This window comes from Branchiostoma lanceolatum, chromosome 2, assembly GCF_035083965.1.
Source record: "Branchiostoma lanceolatum isolate klBraLanc5 chromosome 2, klBraLanc5.hap2, whole genome shotgun sequence".
Classification (NCBI taxonomy): domain Eukaryota; kingdom Metazoa; phylum Chordata; class Leptocardii; order Amphioxiformes; family Branchiostomatidae; genus Branchiostoma; species Branchiostoma lanceolatum.
In genome coordinates this window covers 8,053,636-8,077,834 of record NC_089723.1, presented here as the reverse complement: position 1 = coordinate 8,077,834, position 24,199 = coordinate 8,053,636, and the positions used below count along the sequence as shown (strand labels likewise).

General features: G+C 40.1%; 1 protein-coding gene across 3 annotated transcripts; it reads right to left on the bottom strand.

Moving 5' to 3' along the window:
• Positions 1-1,653: 1,653 nt before the first annotated feature.
• LOC136427338 (beta-hexosaminidase subunit alpha-like) lies at positions 1,654-19,348 on the bottom strand. Of its 3 annotated transcripts, none has more exons than XM_066416158.1 (13): positions 18,943-19,348; positions 17,865-17,930; positions 17,342-17,388; positions 17,094-17,204; positions 16,087-16,188; positions 15,569-15,677; positions 14,119-14,323; positions 11,896-11,982; positions 11,427-11,499; positions 9,878-10,055; positions 3,383-3,473; positions 2,590-2,694; positions 1,654-2,204 (listed from the first exon to the last, which is right to left on the bottom strand). In XM_066416158.1, exons 1-13 carry the CDS (start codon positions 19,331-19,333, stop codon positions 2,147-2,149), a joined length of 1,623 nt encoding a protein of 540 aa, XP_066272255.1. In that variant the 5' UTR covers positions 19,334-19,348; the 3' UTR covers positions 1,654-2,146. The 3 variants fall into 3 exon arrangements, with proteins under 3 accessions (XP_066272255.1, XP_066272256.1, XP_066272254.1); XM_066416159.1 differs by lacking the exon at positions 9,878-10,055 and adding an exon at positions 8,321-8,498; XM_066416157.1 differs by lacking the exon at positions 9,878-10,055 and adding an exon at positions 6,142-6,322.
• Positions 19,349-24,199: the final 4,851 nt, after the last annotated feature.

The following is a 24,199-nucleotide window of genomic DNA, read 5'->3' as shown; positions in this document are numbered from 1 at the left end:
CTTTTCAAACTCCTTTCGAAAGGCATATCAGGCAATGTGTTCAATATTATCCAAAGTCTTTACAACCAGTCTGAAGCACGCGTTAAAACAAGTGGGGGCCTAACAGAAAGCTTCCCTGTCCAGATCGGTGTCCGACAAGGATGCGTTTTGAGTCCCACTTTATTTAACCTTTATATCAGCGATCTTGTTAACGATCTAAACATGACAGACAAAGACGCCCCATTATTACACCACTCAAAAGTAACAAGCTTGCTATATGCCGACGACATAGTTTTGCTGTCCGAAAGTCAACAAGGACTGCAAAACGAAATAAACACCCTTGGAAGGTATTGCCAAAAGTGGAAACTTACCGTAAATCTAACTAAAACAAAGATAATTGTATTCAACAAAAAAGGACACAACTTCTCAAAACTTAGCTTCCAGTTATTCTCCAAAAGCATCGATGTAGTTTCTTCTTATTCATACTTAGGTGTTGTCTTCACAGCCGGGTGTAATTTTAACACAGCGATGAAAGCACTTCAAAAGAGGGCTCTACGAGCGCTGTTTAGTATCAAATGTACTCTTGGAGACACAAGGGCTCCAATATCAGTCTACTTTAAGTTATTTGATCAATGTATAGCTCCTATATTATTATATGGAGCAGAAACGTGGTGTAATAGCAAATTGAATGATAACTCTCCGCTTGAACAAACTCACTTGAAATTTTGTAAACATATCCTAGGAGTAAGAAGAAACGCTAGTAATTATGCCAGTAGAGCTGAACTTGGTCGCTTTCCCTTATGGATTGAAGCGTGTTGTAGGATGTATAGTTACTATTATAGATTGGTTCGGAATGTTCCTATTGAAAGTCTTCAGTATGAGGCTTACATTGTACAAAAAGACCTTGTAAGTAGTAAAATACCCTGTTGGTTGTGGAACATGAAGACAGTTTTAGAGGAATCTGGCTATGCCTGCCTTTTTACACACGATTATATCAACAAACCCTTCCACCTTCATGAACTAAGACAAAGATTGAAAGATATATTTATCCAAAAATTCAACTCAGCATTAAAAACAAAGGGACGAGAAGGAAATCAAGGCAACAAGTTAAGGACATACAAAACATTCAAAGAGATATATGACAAAGAACCATACCTAAATATTCCAAATTTCAAAAATCGCAGAGCAATGTGTAAACTTCGTATCAGTGACCATCCATTACATATAGAATCTGGCAGGCATAGCCGTACCCCTCTACACGACAGAATATGTAAATTTTGTAATAACTCTTGTATTGAAGATGAAATGCATTTCTTACTAGACTGTGTATTGTATGAAGAAGAACGTCAGTCACTGTTCAATTAATTCAGCTTGACAAGAGATGTAAAACAATATCAAAGCAAAATACTTTTAGACACTTGATGTCATGCAAAGATGTTAATGTGATGAACGAAGTATGTAATTATGTAGCCATATGTTTTAAAAAGAGAGAAGAAGCCACTAGAACCTAGATATACAGTAGGACATTTAGAATAGTGCTGAGTAGTATATTTAGACGTTAACGTCATTTTTATATTCTCTCAATTACCCTATGTATGGCCCCTGTGGCCCCATGTGCATTTATCCCCCCGGGGAACGAACATGCAATAAAGATTATTATTATTATTATTATTATCCACATTGGAATAAAGATGTAGTAGCAGCTCCCTCAAATATCTATTCAAATTTACGTGCCTTCTTTAAAATTGCAAACCAGAAAAGTAATTACTATTGTCTTCCTATTCTACTGAACCATCTGAAATTGTCTTTACTTCATTAACATATCTATTCAGAAATTGGTATAAAAACCTAGTTCTACCAGATCTGTCCTTAGTCACTGACGAAAGATAGCGGATGCTGTCTGAGACGTCTGACTGTTTCAAAATTTCATCCAGTTGCTTGATCGAGTAACTATTTTTGGCCTACTTCTCAGTTATCTTGTGAAATGCAGAAACTGGTGCGAAATGCGATTGTCAGCTTGCGGTGACTTAATTTATATGATCACACAGCAGCTCTTAGTATTCATTCTTCTCTTTTATGCTATTTTCTAATTTTTAACTGCTCTTTGTTTCTTTCACTTCCTGTTTCTGCAAACTGCAACAAAAGTGCACCCCTGAGTCAGTCGTACTCAGTCATATTCAAACTGACAGAATCCAGGATGGAGAGGTTCAGCATTCAGTCCCCTCCTGCAATAAATAAGACAACATCAATCAGGGAACTACCAATGATATCAAAGGAACTGAAGTATATTGCACCTCGTGTATACAACTAAGTCATAAATGAGAATCAGGATTGGCCTTTGTATGGTTATTATTACATCATATTACAGCAAAACATCAGTTACAAGAGTAGAAACAAATAAAATTACTCAAACTAGCTAAGCTGGAAACTGATGAGCTCTGTGGCATTGAATCTTAGAGGTCTCTGGATCTGGTCTTCTTTTCTACTGCAAGATTCACTCTAAGACAAATATAACTCACATGCTGTACATAAACAAGGCTGAAATCAACTTATCACTTTGTAACGAGCACAAATTTGTTACCAAAGGGAGACCATAGCAGGGAGACTTACCTAACCATCCGGCACCTTTGTTCGTCAATCCTCACGGTTGCATCCGCCATGCTTGTCACATCCTTGTTGCTCCACAGTCGCTCAGCAACAGCACTGGCCCGAGGCCTGGAAGTGGGGTAGAAGTTACTGTTCATCATGTAATTTAATAAGGTATTCTAGGGCAGGATATTGGAAGGCAGAGCCATATGTAATTATGTGTGTAATTCTGTGTGTATGTATGTATTTTGTGATATACATGTAGTGTTTATGAGCCCTGGAAGATTAGCCCCCTAGAGGGGCTAAAGGGTATCTCAATAAACTCAATAAACTCAAACTCCCTCTCCCTCCACTGACTTTAACCTCCCCAACGAAGTCAGTTTTAACACCTGAGTTGAGGGAAGAAAGTGGTGTAGAGTGCCTTTCCCAAGGGCACAACCAGATTTGCTAGGAAACAAACTTGTGACCGGTCGATTCCGTGTCCACTAGCCTAGCCAGTCAGCCACAACACTAATTTCGATTAGCTTCATGATAAACTCTAACTGTGAAGTACAGACATGACTTGACCACTAGTACTAAAGAAATTGTATGTCTTATTTCAGCCAGTTCAATTCCTTCTCAATCATATTATGTATTTTTGACCAGTTTATCTAGAAATTAATAGGATAAAGTAAGAGTTCTAAACGGGAACTATAGGGCTCCAGATGTCTTACTGAGGGACGACTGCGGTGCAAAAGGTGTCAGCTTGAGGAATGAATCCACTCTAGATCTACTTTATACTGCAAGAACATTAATTAAAGTTAAAGTGTGAACTGACCAGAGCCTGGCGATCAGGTTTGTGCCGTCCACATACTCTCCCCACATACAGGCCTCTCCTCCAATCACCAGGTCTTTCTGGGCTTGTGTACCTGCAAGAACAACAACAACGACATCAAGTATCTGCCCTGGAGAGGCATATATTAAGTTCATGCATTTGTGTCATTAAGCCTCTAGCCACTGAAGAAGCCACATGGGTAAAACTGGTCTGGATGACATGCTGAAGTAAATGGGAACTACGGTACGTGTAATGCAGCCCCAAATGTCTTACAGAGGGCTGATTGCAGTGGAAAAAATGTCAGTACCGGAGGACCGAATCCACTCTACTTATAACATCAGGTATCATCGAATTCTAACTAATTACCTTCGCGACGAATGGTTTCGTTGAGTAGGTTATTCGATGATGCTTGTCTGTGTGTCTGTTAGTGAACAGAATAAGTCGAGAACGCCTGGATGGTTTGTTGTCGTATTTGGTGTGTCGGTGTGTATGTGGGAAATCTCAAGATGATTAGATTTTGGGCGAAGTGTTTTGCATAATTAACGAGAAAAGTGTAAAAATGTGTTAGATTGTATGCTCATACTATGCTTTCTGGTTGCGACGTGTGGGCTGTATTGTTTCAGGGGATATTGACACGGGTAAATGGGTGCAAAGTTGGTCATGAGGGGTCATGAGGCAGGCAGGAAACGTCAGTTACTGCCAGGGACAAATTGGCTATCAGCCAGCTGTAGGGCAGATACAAGAGATAGACTTGCCCATACAGGCAGTAATGCTTTAAAGCACTAAAACAAGGGCTCAGAAAAGGATTCACCTTAATTGCAAGCCCCCAAAATTCTTATGCACCAGAAAGCCACATCTGTCTACTTTAGAATCATGCAAAGAAAATAGACAGTTGACCAGCTCGTTCTCTCGTAACAGCTGACAGACGAAAACAATCGTCAACTTTGACCTACTCCCAGCCTGGAAGAGTCCACTCGGAGCATGTGAAACCAAACCACAAAGATATCTCCTTACACCAATTAAAAGACTGAAACATACAAATTTTGACCAAAGTTGGATATACACGGCCTTATATGAGTAAGAACAGTCATTAATGCAGTGCCACAGCATGGGAATACCGAGCATGTCTGTGTGTCTGTTAGTGAACACGATAAGTCGAGAATTCTTGGAAGGATTGTCTTGGTATTTGGTATGTTGGTAGGTCTCGATGAAACCTGAAAATGATTAGATTTTGGGCCCCCTATCGGCTTGTTACGGTACTGCAGCGGAACTTCCTGTTATGATATCTCGTGTTGTGGACATGCTATGGAACTGATTTTTGAGTGGTAGATAGCTCGTTGGGCAGAGAGTAAGTGGTATAGGTTTGGGCCCCCTAGCAACTTTTTTGGAACTGCAGGGGTAGGTTTTGCTTCAGACTTTGAAAGGGAATAACTCAAGAAGGGCTTGATGGAAGGTCATGATTTTTTGCATGTACATAGCTTGAGCGATGATGTACATGATTGGATACTTATTATGCAAATCAGTAACTAATTTGCATAATTAATGAGGAAAGTTTATACATTCATCAATTTCCATGATAGGACTCGCAAACATGTGACATATGTAACTGAGGAAGAGAGAAATATTAATAGATATCAGCTATGCAAATGAGAACCTCATTTACATAATTAATGAGAAAATAATATAACTCGAGATGGGCTTGATGGATGGTCATGATTTTTGGTATGTAGATAGCTTATGTGATGCTTTGTATGATTGGATGATAATTATGCAAATCAGATTATAATTAATGAGGCAATTTTAAAAACCTGCTGTGTTCCATGATATGACTATTCAAATATGTGACATTTGTAACTGAGGAAGAGAGGAATGTCAATAGATAGAAATTATGCAAATGTAGGCCTAATTTGCATAATTCATGAGAAACTACTATCATTCCATACTAGTAAATAACGGCAATTTCATACTTGTTGCATTTAGAAGTTGTGTCAATGTGAACACCATTGAATCAAATTATGCTAATAAGGAGCTTATTTGCATTATTGATGAAAAATGTTAGCATAACCTTCTTTGTTAAGCTCATAATCATAACAAGGAGGTTTGGACAACTTATGTTATTTGGGTGAGGAGGATCAACTGGTATGATTTTTGATTGATGAAAAACACTCCTAATACGTCAGTCATAAAGGTCAAAATCATTTAGCGAAGGTATGAGGTCGTAGAACTCTTGTTTGATTTGCATTCTTTACCCCTGACAGTTCTTAGAGAGCTGGGTTTGGTCCAGGCAATTAACTTGAACAGATGATAAAAGAGATGATGCCACAAAAACTAGATCTGATGGTCTGATGACGTGTCATGTACATGATTGTGTGTATGTGTTGCAATTTGTCCCTTCCCTCCATTTGTGATTTTACCTGTCATAAACAAAAGTTTAAATGACTTATTTCTCAATGTCCTCAATCTATGGATGATACCATTAGAAAAATGTGAAAAATTACTGAAAGAATTGTTGCTATGTTATGTACTAATACAAGTGTCAAATAGGTGGATAAGTAAGGGTGGGATAGTCTTGAAAATGGTAAGCATCTTTTTTATTTATTTATTTGAGTGTAAATACAAAATGTATTGTACAGAATGTTTATATTTTGTTCAAGAAAAGAATCGAGGTGAAGGGTAAAATGATGATAATGATGATGATGATAAAGGGGGAAAGAAAAGAAAAGAAAAAAAGGGGGGGGGGGGTAACCTAGTCGAAAACAAACCATTGAACACTTGAGGATCTAGTTTATAGAAAGTGGCCCAGTCAGTTCCGGGGTTGTACACATCATGGTTCAGGTACCAGCCAGCTGCCAGTAACACGCGATAACCCTTCGCTGTCAGCCTCTCGAGAACAGCCTGGATGGTCGGGTGTTCAAACCATACCTCCCCTACAGTTGATTTAGCCTGGTAACAACAATACACAGTGAAAGCACTGTGCTACTTGGAGAAGCTAGCACCTGGCCGGCACACAACTTTCAATGATGAAGAACTGACTTCTCCTTACTCCCCTAAAAATAGGTATATGTTACACCAACAAAGTTTTCATGGACTCCTAAATGGACAAGACTTTCCAAAAGAATTAAGGCAGACTTGGGCTTTAACAGTAAAAATCCCAATCGCAATTTAGTATTTCTTCTGATACACTTAAAAGCTATGGTGGAACAGAAAGTACAGGGCCCCATTTTAGGTTGCAATTAGTTGACTGAAAATACCTCAAGTCAGGTATTTCAAAAAGGCTGGAATGGTTTAAACTTTATACATGGAAGCATATGTGTATAAAAGAGAGGGGTTTCAGAATTCTCTAACATCAGATATTTTTATTACAGCTGATCAGAAACTGATAGAAGCTCATAGAATTCAAGAGTTAGACCCTCAGTTAAAAGGTGAAATTCAGCAGAGCTAAGATTACTTCATTGTTTTGGAGGGATCAGGACATTAGTGTGTGTTATGTTGGACACTTCATGTCATGTAAGATAGTACAATGTAGTGATGTTGACAATGTTAATGAAGATGTGCTGAACACATATGACATCTACAAGGTCACCATGACCAATCAAATCACGTGAATCGCATTGAAACGCAGATTCGTATCAGCCATTTCCCGACAAATTCCTTTCTAAGTTGCGTTAACGACTAAATCTGACAAAATAAACTCGCCAGTGAGATGCTGGAAGGTGTCAGCTTTCCAGAGATGTTTTCAGATTGGCAATTTGACAGTGACCGCGATTTGACGTTGACAAAAAAAATAGTTTCTACTATAGTATACTTTTCTTTAAACGTTAAATCATGGTCACTAAGTTTTTCTATTAAAACTCCGAAAGTGCCAAAATTGCCATTCTGAAAACATCTCTGGAAAGCTGACACCTTCCAGCATCTCACTGGCGAGTTTATTTTGTCAGATTTAGTCGTTAACGCAACTTAACTTAACAAAGGAATTTGTCGGGAAATGGCTGATACGAATCTGAGCTTCAATGCGATTCACATGATTTGATTGGTCGGGGTGAAGGTGTCATACCAGGAGTGTGGAAGATGAAGTGTGAACAATACCAGAGAGGAGAACTGTATGGACACAGCTGTTCTGACAGTCACCTTTTTCACCTCCATACAAGGACATCTCTATTTATTTAGTTCGATTTACCACATTTTGTGGAAGGATTGACATAACAGGTGAACTATCACCTTTTCAAGATGTCATCCCAGACCGGACTGTAAGGTTTGGACCATCGCACACCGGGGCATGCCTCTACTCTTTTTCGAAAGGTGTGGTGGGTTCTTTGACGTGCGCGGGGTGTGGCTCTCCCCAAACACGGGACCTCTATTTGACGTCCTATCCGAGGGATGTTCCTAACCCTAGATGAGCTAGGAACTCAATCCCATTTACACCCGAGTGAAGTGAGGAAAGTCGTGTTAAGTGCCTTTCCCAAGGGCACAACGTCGGGGCGCAAGTCCGGACATGTCTCTGGGCACACCGGGATATGAACCGGGGACCCATTGCTTGACGGCTGAGTGATCTACCACTGCGCCACACAGACGCCACTTAGGCAGCATAATTGTCTTGCAAGGTGGTGACCATTGAGTAAGTAATTCAATGCGATTGGACCAGTATCTACATTGTATTCTCTTCAGATATACCTGCTGGAAGGTATCAAAAATTGGTTTGATGATGTTCAGGGCTCCTCCCCAATTTGCAAAAACTTGGCTTGAATCACAAGCCGATTAAAAGCATTACAGATTTATGCTAGTTGGACAGGAACACAGTGCGAATGGCTTAGGTAATTTGTAGAAAGATTTTTCCAATTGCAAGCAAACTTTCATACAACATACATTACCGCAGGTAACAGAAAAAAGGGATTTTTAATTGATTTTGAACATGTGACAGACATTTTAACACCTTCTACTAACCAGTGAAGTTCAGTGGCTCACAGGTGTAATACTGCCCCCAGTCGACTCCATACGAGATGCGATTTAGGTACCAGCAAGAGGAGAGGATGGCCCGCAAGCCCTTGGCAGTTACTCTAGCCATTTCAGTGGGCACTGGAGGTTTGCGTTTCCACACTTCCACTACTGTATCCTTGGCCACCTAAAAGAAGAACTTCTCTAGAGGCTATCTATATGACAATTAAAGAAATAGTTAGAGACAGTTAGGAAAACAGTGCAAAGGCAAGATGTGACAGGTCGTTTGGTGTACAGCTGCTGCTGCGTAGCGTGCCAGCGAAGCTGGTGTGTTACGCTGAAGGGAGTTACACCGGCTATTCAGAAACAGATACAGATAGAACAAATCCTGCAGTGCCCACTGAAATGTCTAGAAAATCCTGCAGTGCCCACTGAAATGTCTAGAGTAACAGAACAGGGCTTGTAGGCCGTCCTCTCCTCTGAATTACATCCCTTATGGAAGTGATTTGGGTAGATATCGCACCTGTTTCTGTAAAGAAATATTGGTAGGAAGAATTTGTCCAGGGCTCTAAATGGCAACCTGCAGTTTGCATAAACCTTTTTCAAAATTGCAGGTAAAAAAAATGACTTGGAATTTTACAGGGTAAAATTCTTGGGCTTGGTTAATTAATAAAGCTAAAAGCTAATTATTAAAAACCTACTAGTAGTTGTGTTTCCTAAAGACTATATCCTTGAAGGCTGTGCAGGAACAATGGCTTGCAAAAGTTTTTCCCAATTGCAACCAAACTTTGTTACAACATGTAATATTGCAGTTAGGCCATACGGATTTTATTATATGGATTACATCGTCTGAGCATCCCAAAACTGATGCACGTATGGGAGAAAAAAATAGTTGGTAAAAAAAAAAAAAAAAAAAAAGTTACCTTTATTATGAAATCTATGTAGTCAGAAAGGCTAAAACATGACTGAAAAAACAGAACATGGTATAACAAACAAAAAATTCTGTTGCATATGTGATTTTTAAAGACTTTGCTCAGGGCTCAAAATACATATTTCAACCCAGTTGTACTGATACACGTAAAAAAAATTGTGATAGGAAAAAAGGCATTTTACAAGTTTTTGCAACATACATGTAAGTATACATTTTCCAATATCTTTTTTTGCAATTTATGCCAGATATTTGATCATTTTGCAACTTATTTGTACGATTTACAGTATGGTCGAAAACTTTTTATTTGGAAATGGACGAAAAAATTGATGTCATCCATATAATTTAGTCTGTGTAGCCTTTAAGTTAACCTTCTCCCTGTTGCCTAACTCTGAAACCAATAGGGAATTGGGTGCCAAACGGCTACTTCAGTGTGCTAAAGGTTAAAAAAAGTATCCAAATGTAGTTACTTAAGCAACTGGATACAATTTTGAAACAGTCAGACGTTTCAGACAGCATCCGATATCTTTTGTCAGTGACTAAGGAAAGAACTGGTAGAACCAGGTTTTATACCAAAACTCTGAATAGATATTAATAGTATTTTGAGCCCTGATGTCCCCAACAGGTGACATACTAACCAGAGAAGTCTTGTGGATCGCACTTGTAATACTTCCCCCAGTCCTCTCCGTACGCGATGTAATTGAGGTACCAGCAAGACGAGAGGATGGCCCGCAAGCCCTGCGCTGTTACTCTAGCCATTTCAGTGGGCACTGAAGGATTGCTCTTCCACACTTCCACTACTGTGTCCTTGGCAACCTAAAACAACAACTACAGTCATTTCAGTGGGCACTGAAAGATTGCTATTTCAGTGGGCACTGAAGGATTGCTCTTCCACACTTCCACTACTGTGTCCTTGGCAACCTAAAACAACAACTAGTCATTTCAGTTGGCACTGAAGGATTGCTATTTCAGTGGGCACTGAAGGATTGCTCTTCCAAACTTCCAATACTGTGTCCTTGGCCACCTAAAACAACAACTACAGTCGTTTCAGTGGGCACTGAAGGATTGCTATTTCAGTGGGCACTGAAGGATTGCTCTTCCAAACTTCCACTACTGTGTCCTTGGCCACCTAAAACGACAACTACAGTCAAACCTGCACAAGTGACCACTTGGCCAACGTGACCACTTTTTGGTGGTCCCTTAGATAATTTTTCCCATTGACACAAGCTTTAAGAATCCAGTCTATAGTGGCCACCTGTCCATATAGACCAGATTTTATCAGTCCCCTGGGTGGTCGTCTTGGGCAGGTACTCACTGTACTTCAAATTTGGACAAATCACACTGAAACTTTTGCTCAATGACATGCAAGCTTTTGCTCATGCAAGCTTTTGCTCAAGCTCATGCTTAGAAACAGCATCATTATGTAATACCCATTAAAAGCAGGCTATAAAGGCAGTAAAACAACAGACCACAACTTTCCAGACCACAACTTTTCAGACTTATTATTGTGACAGTCATACTATGAACGGTGGCTTCAAGTGAGAAGTAGTCCTAAAGCAGCAAGTGTGCAATCCTAACAAACGTCAACCACCGTCAATTTCATAATTAGAAAATGATGTGCTTCACAGACAACTGGTATTCATGGTCAGATGAAGTGTCTGAGCCAATATCTGCCACAATGATTTTGTTTGTCCAAGTCACTTTGTTGATGTAACTTATACCTGAGCAATATACAAAAATAGAGAATTCTAAGTAGCAATATACATTGCTTTATATGTCTATCAATCTGCAGAGAGAACAAGACCGCCAATCATTAAACTTTTGGTCAGGCAATAGACACAAAACACAAAACACCTTTAAACCTTCTATCTATACCATCAGTAATCAAAAGTGGAGTAACTAAAAGTAGTAAGGTCCTCTTTCCACTAGACGTCAATTGCTGAGCGAATTGGAATATGATGGTGTTAAAAGTGTTAAAGTATGATTCAAAATACAACAAAACACACAAAATGTAAAAAAACATTCATTTGACATGTTCTTTATCTATGAAATTCGTTGAACGATATGTCATATTTTTGGATGCTCAGCTGTTGCAACTGCTAGCGGAAAGTGGGTGAAAGCAATCAGCAAAGTCAGCAGCGAGAAGACATGTACAGAGCGACCTGCCACAGCAGAAAACTGTCCTACCTGTACACCATTGTCCAACACCTCCTGCCACACAATATAGTCTCTCCCAACGGATGTGGTAATATCCAGGATACTACAGGCAAACATGTAGGACTGTTAGATTTATACGTTTTACCACAGTAGACACATTCTTTTACAAAACCATCAATTTCCTAGAAGCAAATTGTGAATTCGTTGAAGGTTATAAAAATTCCTTGATGTATCATTTTCATCATTACAGCTATCTATTACTAAGATATCTTCACCTATATATCAAGATAACATAAAAACAATCAAGGACTGCAGATACAGAAAATAGTGGATGATGATGATGATGATGGTGATGATGATGATGATGATGGTGATGGTGATGATGATGGTGATGATGATGTATCGTTTTCATCTTTTACTGAGATCACTTCACCCACATCATACCCAGTGTTTGGAAAATAAACATATTTTTCAAGACTTAGTATTTCTTAAATCTTACTTTTTGATGTAGTATTCCTCCAGTTTGGAATAGTCTGTTCCAAAGCCCATTTTCTCCATAAACTTGGTGATGTCTGGGTTACTCTTCCTAGACACAAAGGAATATCACACGTTTGAAAGAGAAGAAACAATACAGAGAACAACAACACAAAACAAGCTATCTGCCACCCAAAAATCAAGACCATAGCACGTCCAAGTCAAAAGATACAAAAACAGAAGTTCTGCTGCAGTACCAAGGTCACATACTAGGGGGCCCAAAATCAACCTTGAACTTCGGCTTCACAACACCTGCCCACATACCAAATATCATTGTAATCCATCAAGAGGTTCTGGAGTTATGCTGACTACAGTAGTGCGGAAACACACACTCACACACAGACACACCCAAAACTATATCTCCATTTTTATTTCATGGAGATAACAAATCCTTTCCTAAATAGTGTTTAGGGTAGATCAACCTGTTCAAGTACCTAAGTGTGTATACCCGCAGTACAGTCAAAGCTGCCCAAAAAGATCACTCAGGGGACCGATAAAGTCTGGTCTACATGTATGTTGACAGGCAGTCACTTTAGACTGGATTCTTAATGCTTGTGTCAATGGGAAAAAAATCATCTAAGCGAGCACCAAAAAGTGGTCATACTGACAAGGCAGTCTTTATGTAGAGGTGGTCACTTGTACAGGTTTGACTGTACCAGTATTTTCAAATGGTGCTTATTGTCAATATCAAAACATGCTCAGGTGCTTTAAGTGTTGTTCATGCACAATGTATGTGTCGTCGTCTCGTCCTGTTTTAGTTCGCTTTAAGAAATATAATGATAAATTAAATATTTTGTACCAATCAAAACTACTAGCTAACCAAAATATATCGTTGAATCATCCCAAATCATCGTATGAAGTGTCCGATCTAGAGTATGTTCTCCTCAATTACTGTAAAACGCTACTTCAAGTTCCCAGAAGTTCCGTTAATGCCGCCGTAAGGGGTGAACTCGGCACATTTCCACTGTATATAGAAGCCCAGACACAACTTATCAAATATTGGATTAGAATACAAAACCTTCCTAATGACAGAATAGTTAAAAAAGCTTATCATATTGCTGTAGAACAGGAGCAGGACTGGGCCGTTCATGTGCGAGATATATTATGCCGACACGGCTTCCAAAATGTTTGGCTAAACCCAACAGTTGACGCCAAGCATTTTGGTAACGTGTTCAAAGAACGCCTGAAAGACACGTTTGTTTCTGGCTGGAGGCAAGAGATTAGAAGTTACTGCAAGCTACAAACCTATTCTAAATTCAAAACTGACTTTATATTTGAGAAGTATCTTTCCTCAATCCAAAATAGATCATTTGTTGCGAACATAACCAAACTGCGAATTAGCGCACACTGTTTAGAAATAGAGAAAGGTCGTCATCATAATGTACCAGCCACTCAGAGACGTTGTCCTACCTGCAAACATATTGTTGAAGATGAATTCCACTTTCTGTTAACATGTCCCACGTATAATGAAGAAGGACAGACACTTATGAATGTTATCACCCGCAATTCAAATATAACTTTACTATCTAAGACAAGCTCAGAAACGTTCAATTTACTTATGTCATGTCCTGACGCAATTTCCTTGTACATAGGCCAATACATATCTGCCTGTTTTCTCAAGAGAAATCGATTAATCTCTGACGCAAGCAATTGATGTTTCCCTTGTATCATGTAATATACTTCATATATGTATTCTGTACTACTCTTATTGGATACCGTAGTGTGTAGACTTAACTTTTGTAGAATTCATTAGCATTGTTAATAAGCAAAGACTTATAAGTCCTGATATTTTGTACTACCTACGAACTTGCCATACATTGTACCCGTTACAGTTGTTGTGCAATAAACTTTGAAACTTTGTATTTATATCTGTCATACCTGGGCAGTGAAAATGTTCGATACAGGTGTTCCGCATCGCGTGATAATTTTCCGTATCACACGAGGTTCTACTTTTATCACACGGGCTACCATAGAATATCTAGAATGCATTTCGAGTGCGCCGCTATCGAAAATTCGGATTCGGTCGTTGTAATGTGCGGCTGTTACAATTTTTTGTTTGAGGACACCAACTTTTTTCCTATAGCCGTCGGGCGATCCTACCCGCGGTTGGGCTGATACGGAATACCCTGTGTTGTATTCTATATATATCTTGGTCAGAGTCTCTCAAACTGTGGCCTTATAGACTCACCAGCAGTTGAAGTTCACCTCATCCCCACCCAGATGAACATACTTGTCAGGAAACACATCCCTTACTTCCTGCAGGAGTTTAGTCATGTAGTCATACGTAGTGTTCAGCATGGGGTTAGCTGCGTAGTACTTCCCATTGGGTGTGGTCCCGTCGTAACATGGTGTGAGGAACCCTGGGAGACCTGCACCCCAGGAGGCTGTATGGCCTGGAAAGATAACGATATTAAGTGTCAAGGTAGAACTTGCGATATGGCAGAACACAGTATCCATGTTTCCCATTTATATATCCTAAATTTCAAGTCAATCTATTGATGTAAAGTGACATCAAAGTTGAAAAGTTTTGTCTGTCTTTTTAAGTTTTGTCTGCCTTTTTAAAGTTTTGTCTGTCACAATTCATGCGAGTGGCGACCGAATTTGTAGCTCGCCCGAAGCTCGCCGAATTTCAAAATCGCCCGAGCGTCGACCGTATTTTCCAATGAAAATCTCGGGTGACGTCCGTCGAACACTAAAAACTAAGAATGTACCATCTCTTGGACATGGACGAAGTCAATATCGGCTAACCTGGTAAAAGGCCAATATTTGGATCAACTTTGATTTCTAAAAATCGCCCGAAGCCCGCGCAATCGACAGGACGTCGGCCGTACTTCAGCCAAAAATGCACATTTGAAGCTCGCCAACACGTCGACCGAGCTGAATTTCTTATTTGTGACGGGGGCTTAAGGGAATATCTTGATAACTCTGATCAAGATCTTTACCAGAAGAATCACCAATTGAGCCGGTAGAGATCCTTATCAAAACCTCCGAGACTCAGATCAGGATCTCTTCTTCTCATTCTGCCAGATTACAATCTCTACCCCGATAGGTCTTCATTAACTGTACAACCGTCTTATGCCATAGGAAACAATACACAACTTATTACACACAAGTCCCACTGGTAACATGCAAACTACTACGTAACCGTAAAATTCCTATTTACCTACACACCCCTCCTAACGTATGCACCCCCCATTTGGGGACGATTGCGGGCCTGACTCAGTGAGTTGAAACGTACAGCATTTCGGTGGATAGTTAAGAGGTTGACATGATCATCCTTCCGATGATGTTTACCGACTTAAAGGGTGACTGAGAAAATGTTTCCGGGTAGAAAATATCAAACAATTTAAATATATGTATTATCTATTGTTTATTACTGATTGATTGTGTGGTAGCATTCTTCACTTCATTTGCATGAAGATGTACTGTACTCTCATGCTGGAATGCGATTTTTCCGAGGAAGAACCCGTCCTAACGTACGCACCCCGACTTTGGCGTCGGCCTGGAGCACCTGCTTGCAACTTGAAAAGTTTAAAAATGCATACGTAAATAGGGATTTTACGGTAGTATATGTAGCCTAATTGAAGTTGAGGTCCTCATCAACTACGATGGACAAACATCATCATCATGTAGCCTACCAGGTGTGTCAAACTCTGGCACAACCCTGATGCCCCTCAGTCGTGAGTACTCGATGACATCTTTCACATCCTCCTGGGTGTACAGGTGGGTGTAGGGGTTGAAGGCTCCCTGGAAAAAAAAAAAAAATCAAGTCAAAACATATCGAAAACAAGTGAAAACGATGGCAAATACTTTTTATCACTTTTGCATCGTTTAGTTTTTAAGCTAGCATTCTATCTTCTTCATTCCCTAACAAAGCCTACACTTTTAAGAGTTTCAAAAAACACCTGGGTTGAAACATTGAAAAATGGCAGATGTACATTTGTACCAAGCAACAGTTTAATGCAGTCATTTTCCTATTGGCGAACTTGATTTTTTATTTCACAGAAACATCCTGTCAATAGTGCAAAAAAATCTTATTGATGCAAAGAAATTGTTATTGACAGGAACATCATGTCAACAGCCTTGCCCATGTAATAAACATTGTGATGACTCAATTGCCATCTAAGCATGACAATACAACTGTTACAATATTTACCTTAGCGCTGAGGTCGGGGAAGACGACACTCTGATATGGGAAGGACGGGTCATCCACAATGTGCCAATGGAACACATTGAACTTGTTGTACGCCATCGCATCCTGAAATCAACAACAAGGAAACTTAACAATGTATTCCATCTTACTTATTTTTCATCTCACAAACAATTGCATGTATTACAGTAACAGATATGCATGAGAAACGGCCTGAAATTAGCAGGGGTGTAGCAAATCCACAGCGTACGTTCATTCAGACCCTTGTAGTGGCAAGTTTCCTTGCTGTTTCAGAAGCAGGCTGCAGGGTATATTTTACAGGCAGGGGTTGATAGCCCTCCCCTTTTGACATGCTTGAGGCACCTCCTGGAAAATGGGACCCTTATTTTACATCCCTTAACTCAACCCAAACTGAGATGCCCTTCCCAGGACTGAATCAGGGTCTCCCAGTTACTGTGGGGTCGTGTGGCGCAACGGCAGAGCGTTCAACTCAGAACCAAGAGGTCCCGAGTTCGAATCCTGTCATGTCACCGGTGTTGTGCCCTCGTGAAAGGCACTTTACACGACTTTCCTCACTCTACCCAGGTGTAAATGGGTACCTGACTTTGATTGGGGAAAGTCGTGTTGAGGTCACCTGGTGGCGCCAAATGGCAGCCGCCCAGACCCTTGCGACAGTTCCACAAAATGCAAGTGTGGATAAGATAATTATATATGTTGTGTATGGTGTGAAACCTGTAATACCCTGCATCAATTCAGCGCTAGAAAGGCTGCCATTGCTGGTAATTTCTGACCAATAAAAACCATCATTATTACCAACTACCAGTACAATGTATAATTAGTTGGAACCTGAAGGTCAACTGTGAGGCTGCTACCAGTTGAGCTACATGTATAGGGACATTCTCTAACAAGTTCACATACACAAGTATAACCAAACAAACTTTCAGCATGACGAACTGGACTTCTTACAAGGGAAACCAATCAGCTCTAGTCTGTTGAACAGATGAAACCCTTACCAAATTCTGCTTGATGTATTTGATGGGGATAAAATGGCGGGAAGTATCCAGTAGAATTCCTCTGTGGGCGAACCTGGGAAAGTCCTCTACTGTGGTCTTGTTGATGATCATCTGTTGGAACAGAGCAAAATGTTAATCTTACAGAGTAAAATCTTCTGAAAATTTTATTGTAAGTTAGAAGAAATTTTCAGAAGTTGGATTGCTGTCTTAACAATAATTGATAAAAGTAACTTTGTCTCCATATTTACCATGCCATCATCTGTTCTGTACACTAGCTGCGAAAATGTCTCCAAACCTGGAAAAAAAACAAATAAGTTATAAGGACACAACAAAGACAATCAGCAGAAAGTTAGGAAAAAACACAGGATACATGTCCTTGCTAAGAGCTTAGTAAGCTTGTAGAGAAGCCTTCCATGGAATTGACCTCAGGCAAGTTTGCAAACTTCCAGCCAGACAAAATTGTCATAAGGTCTTGGTTCAGAGATTTTTTTACGGTTCGGGGGCCGATCTGACACGCTGTCAGAGAGACGCTTAGCGCTTCTCCAAACATCCTTTTCCGGGCAATTCAATGTTTCTGGTGGAAAGCGGTGCCTTACCACTGCCCGAGAAGGTCAGTTGACATTTTCTGTGGAAACACAATTTTTGGTAAAAACCATCATTCTAAGCAATTTTTCACCCGAAAACTGCTATTTTTGGGGTATTCCAGAACCAGAACCATAAATGGCAGGTTCATTAAAAAAAGATAATGCCAATAACTGAATCAAATCTTACCTCTCAATACTCCCCAAGCTGAGTCAGCAACCAGTGTTCCAATTGGAGCAGCCACTGTCAGAGTGTCTGGGAACAAAAAAAGAAGGGTTATCAATTAGTTTAGTTAACATGAGTTTAAAGATTGTTCATGGTGAGAAAATTCACACAAGTGCTGTGGGAAAATCCTACTCTCCAAGCAGAGGTTGGTGGGGAAGATTGTAACCTTTTTATTATATGCCCCGTTTTTTGTCCGCTCTCTCCACCACGAAAGCATCCTTCCCTTTGAAAGCCGCGCGCCGCACGGCAATCTGCTGTTTTTTTCAAAACCCCGAATATCTCTAGAAATGTGCCTTACTCTACCATCAGCCGTGTTGCCGAGGGCCGTTGGAAACTCAAACTGATGATGAGGTAACAGAAATTCGGCTGTAACGGCAAATCGCCAAACCATATCACCACCCGGACCCGGAAGATGGGATATAGGCTGAGGCTACAATATAGGCTTCCCTGGTCGTAATTCACACCTATACGGTAAGTGAAGTTTGATAAGGCAACGATTATATAGCTGTTAAAAGCCTTTGAGCCTCCGACCTGGTGCAGAGGTTGGTGGGGAGAGCCGGCAAAAAACGGCGTATATGATAAAGCATAATCTTTGTGTTATTTGTATAAATGCATGGTTTGATTCTTTGTACTAACGTTAGTCATAAGTTTCCCTGAGTTTCCCATAAAATATAATTGACAAATTATATGACTAGCCGTGGCGACTCTCGGAGGACGTATTTGCACAACTTACTAACATTATATATGATATACAAGCAAATACGTCGTCCCAGAGTCGCCACGGCTAACAAGTCATAAATACTTCCATTATGATGCAAAGGTATAGGGAAGCACCTGAATTTAATAACTACTTAGAAAGCTTGCCTGCATTTTAGCATTAAAACTATGCATTAAATTCGTACTTCCTGAAATTAGCACACTGCATACTTTAATCCGGATCCGCTAACAGTTTAGATCCCGTCTTGAAAGAACAACAGCCTAGGTGCAGTGAAAGGTAAAATATAATAATAATAAATCTTGGCCTTCCTTCGAGCCTGTACTCAGTTTTCTGAAGACTCCAAACTTGGGTAGACCCCCTTACACGGCTCCTTCACCATAATCTGCAGTTCAGTCAGCTCGGACATATCTTTGGAGACTACAGGAGCTTTCTTCACTCCATCAACGACGAAAATTAGATCATAATACCGTCTAAACGCCTGGTCAACAATGTCGCACATCTGGGACGAAGAGCCGTATGTAAACTTAAAACTGGACATCGCTAGAGTGTAAGCTTCAGCAGAAGCCGTCATCATTTGAGGCTTGGGGAGAACTTTGCCGGTCTGTTGGACCATGACGGGCTTTTGGTAGGCTGGGACATTGTGGCAAGGGAGCGGGGAGACGAACAACGCTAACAACACGGAGAACAGGGCCTGTGTTGTCCTGAAAACCGCCATCTTGTTTGGGTCATGTGCAGCAGGTGTGGATGTCATGTGATGGGCTGTCACGTGGTGATTTGTTAAGAGATGACCCGATGACCTTTCGACATGTCATTCTAACAAACAACTGTTCATTCTAAAGTCGCAAAGCAGCCTAGAAATATGCAATGTGATATCTAGAATAGTTCCGTTTAGTTATCACTGTAGATTATATTTGATATAGTAAAGTAGTAATTAGAAGTGTGGAAAAATACACCTAGATAAGTAGATTGTACATTGCCATACATTGTCACCGATGCAATTGTTGTGCAAATAAAATCATGTATTCATTCATTCATTCATTCTCCCTATAACAGAGCCGAACCCACGTGTATGTAACGTTAGGGAGTTTCTACGATGCGGATTCAGCTCTGCTATAGGGGAATATGCAACTTTTATGGTCTTTATGAAAGTCTTAATGTAATTAAGCTTGTGGAAAGATATAACAATATTGGCTGAGACATCTGAAATGCATTCACAAGTACAGAGTCTAGTAGAGTTAAAGGCCTTTTGTCATAAATCAGGGAGGTTGAAAAAAAGTTGTAAAAACTTAGAAAAGAAAGTCTATTTGCAAGTTCGTACATGAAGGCTAGCTAATTGCATACACAAAACCACCATGACAATACAGCTGTGTGGAAATACACATCTCTTTACATGTCACAGTGTCAGCTTTATTATACCTAAGGCTAGGGCCCTCATTCCACTTATTCTCCAAGCAGAGGCTTCGATCGAGAGGGGTAGTTTTGTCCGGGCCGGATTTTTAACGTTAAAAATCCCGGACAAAACTACCCCTCTCGATCGAAGCCTCTGCTAGGAGAATACATTCCACTAGCCCTGGTAGTAATCGGATCGATACCCAGGCTACCACTGGACGGCGTTCGCACTGCGCTCTCGCTGCGACCTAAATTGGATTTGAGTACCCCGTGAGTTCATAGTTGGAATATCATGCAAAATTCAAAAGTATGACTGAAAAGACAACAATACACATAAAGCGTAAAAAGATTCGTTTTCTTTTTAATCTTTCGTTCCTTCATTAATCAAAGTGGGTTATAGCCTATAATAACCTCCTTGATTCATCCATTCAAGTCCGGCAGTCAAGTGTCCAAATACTGTAAATGCATTTATAAGTTCGCGTGGTTTTATTTCGCGCTAAGACGAAAATGGAGTGTTCGCGGTGGATTTTAAGTTTGCGGCAGCGCTATAGTCATATACAATGTATTGCTACAGTATTGGACACAAATGTTCGCGGTGGCTTTTAAGTTAGCGGTAAAGCTATGGTCACACTAAACTCACGTCGTACCTGCGATGGGGTTTCTTCCGTCATGACAGCGCCGTACGTCGTACGTTTGGGAAAAACCGGGTGCAATAGTTAACACATACAAAGTGGTGGTCACATATAACGTAGGTACATCGTACGATGGGTTTTTTTAGTGTACCTAGGTCAATCGCAGGTAAATCGCAGGTAAATCGCACGTAAAAGTAGCCATCGCCGAGCGTCCTACGTCGAAAAATACAGCTAAAGATGATTTTGAACATGTTCAAAATTTTCCCTCCGTCGCCGTACGATTTTTATTGCCCCCAATACAGACTTCACTACGGCCTTCTTTTTATACCAATGAGGTGAAAAATGTATACATTTCGATCGTTTTCTGATGGTTTCAGTTTTCCCTGATATTGTCGATGTTGTTGAAAAGTGCAGCCACCAGAGCACAGTGGCAACCGTTGTACAGCGCGCCCGCTGAAGAGCCTGCTTTGAAGGCTATAATTTTCCACGTGTCAGATCAAGTATCGCGCGCAGGTGATGCATACGATTGTTTCATGGCTATACACACGTGGGTTCATAATTATATCAGACCTCAGTCCCATCCTGTCTCTACTTTTAGTTTGCCAAGAGAACAGTTTGCGGATGACCCAGAGAAAGAATATGACAGGCCAGTTGTATTGTCCATCAAAAATAAAGCACATAATAGGCATAAAACGTCAAACAAAAACTGAAACTGAAAATAGAGACAGGATAGGACTGAGGTATGATCTAATTATAACCCCAGGTGTATACAGACATAAAGCAATTATATGCGCCTGGTTCTGGACCTGACACGTAGAAAATCTAAACTTGGAAGCAGGCTATTCTACGGACGCACTGTTTTCTGGTTGCTATTGTCTTATGATGGTTACAATTTGCATCAGCATCGGCAATATATCAGGGTAACTGAAACCATCAGAACATGGTCGAAATTTATGAATTCGTCACCTCATCATTAGATAAAAAGGCCGCAAAAAAACCTAAATATGAGGCTATAAAAATCGTACGACGTTGGATGAAATTTTGAACATTGCCCGACGCTCTGCGATAGCTGATTTTACCTACGATTTACCTGCGATTTACCTGCGATTTACCTGCGTTGTACGGGAAATGCATCGTACGTGCATCGTAGGTACAACGTGAGTTTAGTGTGTCCGGGGCTTAAAGACCCCAGTAAAACTATATAAAGGCTGGATAATGTAAACTATAGGCTTCAGTATGCTACTGGCAGCCGTACAGTGCACATCAGTGTAATCCTGCCTGAGACAGTTTACCAAGTACAAGTTACTCTTCAACTTATGTTTGAAATAACAACAGATATCAGAAATTAAAGTATGTCTACACATCAAAAAGGACACTTTGCCCAGAATTAAAGTAATGACAACAATGGCTTGTGATTTAGTTTGAGACATTAGCTGGCAGTTTTGTGTACAGTTCTACAGAGCCCTAGTCTATACTGGTTTCTTAGACTACAAGTAGATGCCAAAATTACAAGTCATATTTACAAACACACAATTACCAAAGCTAATGTGGGAAGGACATTTTCAAGTTGGAAATGTAGATAAAATTAGATACTCTGACACTGCATTGACAGGGTTGATTTGAAATTTTGAACAAGGTTGCTTTTCCAAAACCTGCAAGTTGTAGATAGTATTGTCTTGATTATCCAAGACCAAGGGATCTTATCTGATTGAAACCTCCTTGGATTATGTAACTTTCTTGCAGTTATCTGAGCTATTCTGCATGGTCTGATAATGTTCCTATGAAAACCAGTACAGAAAAATTTTGAATTTCTTTACCAGTATTATGGTAATCTGTCCCTGCCATTGTTCTGGGATGGCAGACGCTCTAATCCTTTTATGAATTTATGTGCTTATGGGGGTCAATCCACCATTCAAGCTGCTGGACAGGTCACAGTTGGAGCACTTCCTTTACGACTTGCCCAGGGTAAGAATCCGTAGCTTTAAGACGGACGCCGCGAAAACCGCGAACATAAAACCACCGCGGACATTTCTGCATTTACAGTAATTTCCACAAACCTTTATTCCATGAAAAATGGAGATATAGTTTTGGGTGTGTCTGTGTGTCTGTCTGTTTGTCTGTTTGTGTTTCCGGACCACTGTAGTCAGCATAACTCAAGAACCTCTTGATGGATTACGATGATATTTGGTATGTGGGCAGGTGTTGTGAAGCCGAAATTCAAGGTCGATTTTGGGCCCCCTGGTATGTGACCTTGGTACTGCAGCAGAAATTCCATTTTTGTATCTCTTGACCTGGACGTGCTATGGTCTTGATTTTTTGGTGGCAGATAGCTTGTGGTGTAATGAAGACGTGGTGTGGGTTTGGGCCCCCTAGCAGCTTGCTCTGGAACTGCAGGGGCGTTATCGTGAAAATCTTCTAAGGAGAATAACTGAACAAAGGAACGATGGATTTCCATGATATTTAGTATACAGGTAGCTTAGACAGTGATGTACACAATGAAGTGCAAATTATGTTAATTAGGACTTAATTTGCATAACTACTGAGGTAAATCTATATTTGCAGTGTTTTCCATTATCAGACTCAAATACATGTAAAGTATGTAGTATATGGAAAGTGGATCATCAACAGATACCAACTATGCAAATAAATTCCTAATTTGCATAATCAATGCAAAACACCATATATCATCTAATTGGAAAATTAAAGGACTGTCAATATGATACTTAATATGCAGGTAGCTTAGACAGAGATATACATAATGAGGTGCAAATTATGCTAATTGTGACTTAATTTGCATAGCTAATGAGGAAAATCTATATTTGCAGTGTTTTCCATTATCAGACTCAAATAACTGTAACATATGTAGGTTATGGAAAGTGGAGCATCAACAGATACCAATTATGCAAATAAATTCCTAATTTGAATAATAAATGCAAAAACACCATAATTCATTAAATTGGAAAATTACAGGACTGTCAATATTGCAACAAGTGTAAGTTAGATAAAGGTGTTTATGACCAAGCATATATTATGCAAATGTGTAAGTCATTTGCATGAATAGAATTGTTCATGGAGATATGAGGTCGTGGAACTCTTGTTAGAATAGCATCTGCCGACTCGTGTCGTGGCGTCGTGTGGCGTAATGGATAGAAAATCCGACTCTCAAACAAGGGGAGCCGAGTTCGAACCCGGAAATGCAATTAAACACTTCACTCAGGTGTAAATGAGTACCTAGCTTCGGTTAGGGCCGTCCCTCGGATAGGACGTTAATGCAGGTCCCGTGTTTGGGGAGAGCCACACCCCGTGCACGTTAATGAACCCACCACACCTTTCGAAAAAGAGTAGGGGCATGCCCCGGTGTGCGATGGTCCAAACCTTACAGTTTGGTCTGGGATGATATCTTGAAAAGGTGATAGTCACCTGTTATGTCAATCCTTCCACATAGGTGGTAAATCTAAATAAATGGATCTTCCGACTTGTGTTTAGTTACTAGTTTTTATCCACCGTTAGATATCAACTCTGTATTGTTAGAAAACAATTCATTTTTCCAAGGAGGTTAG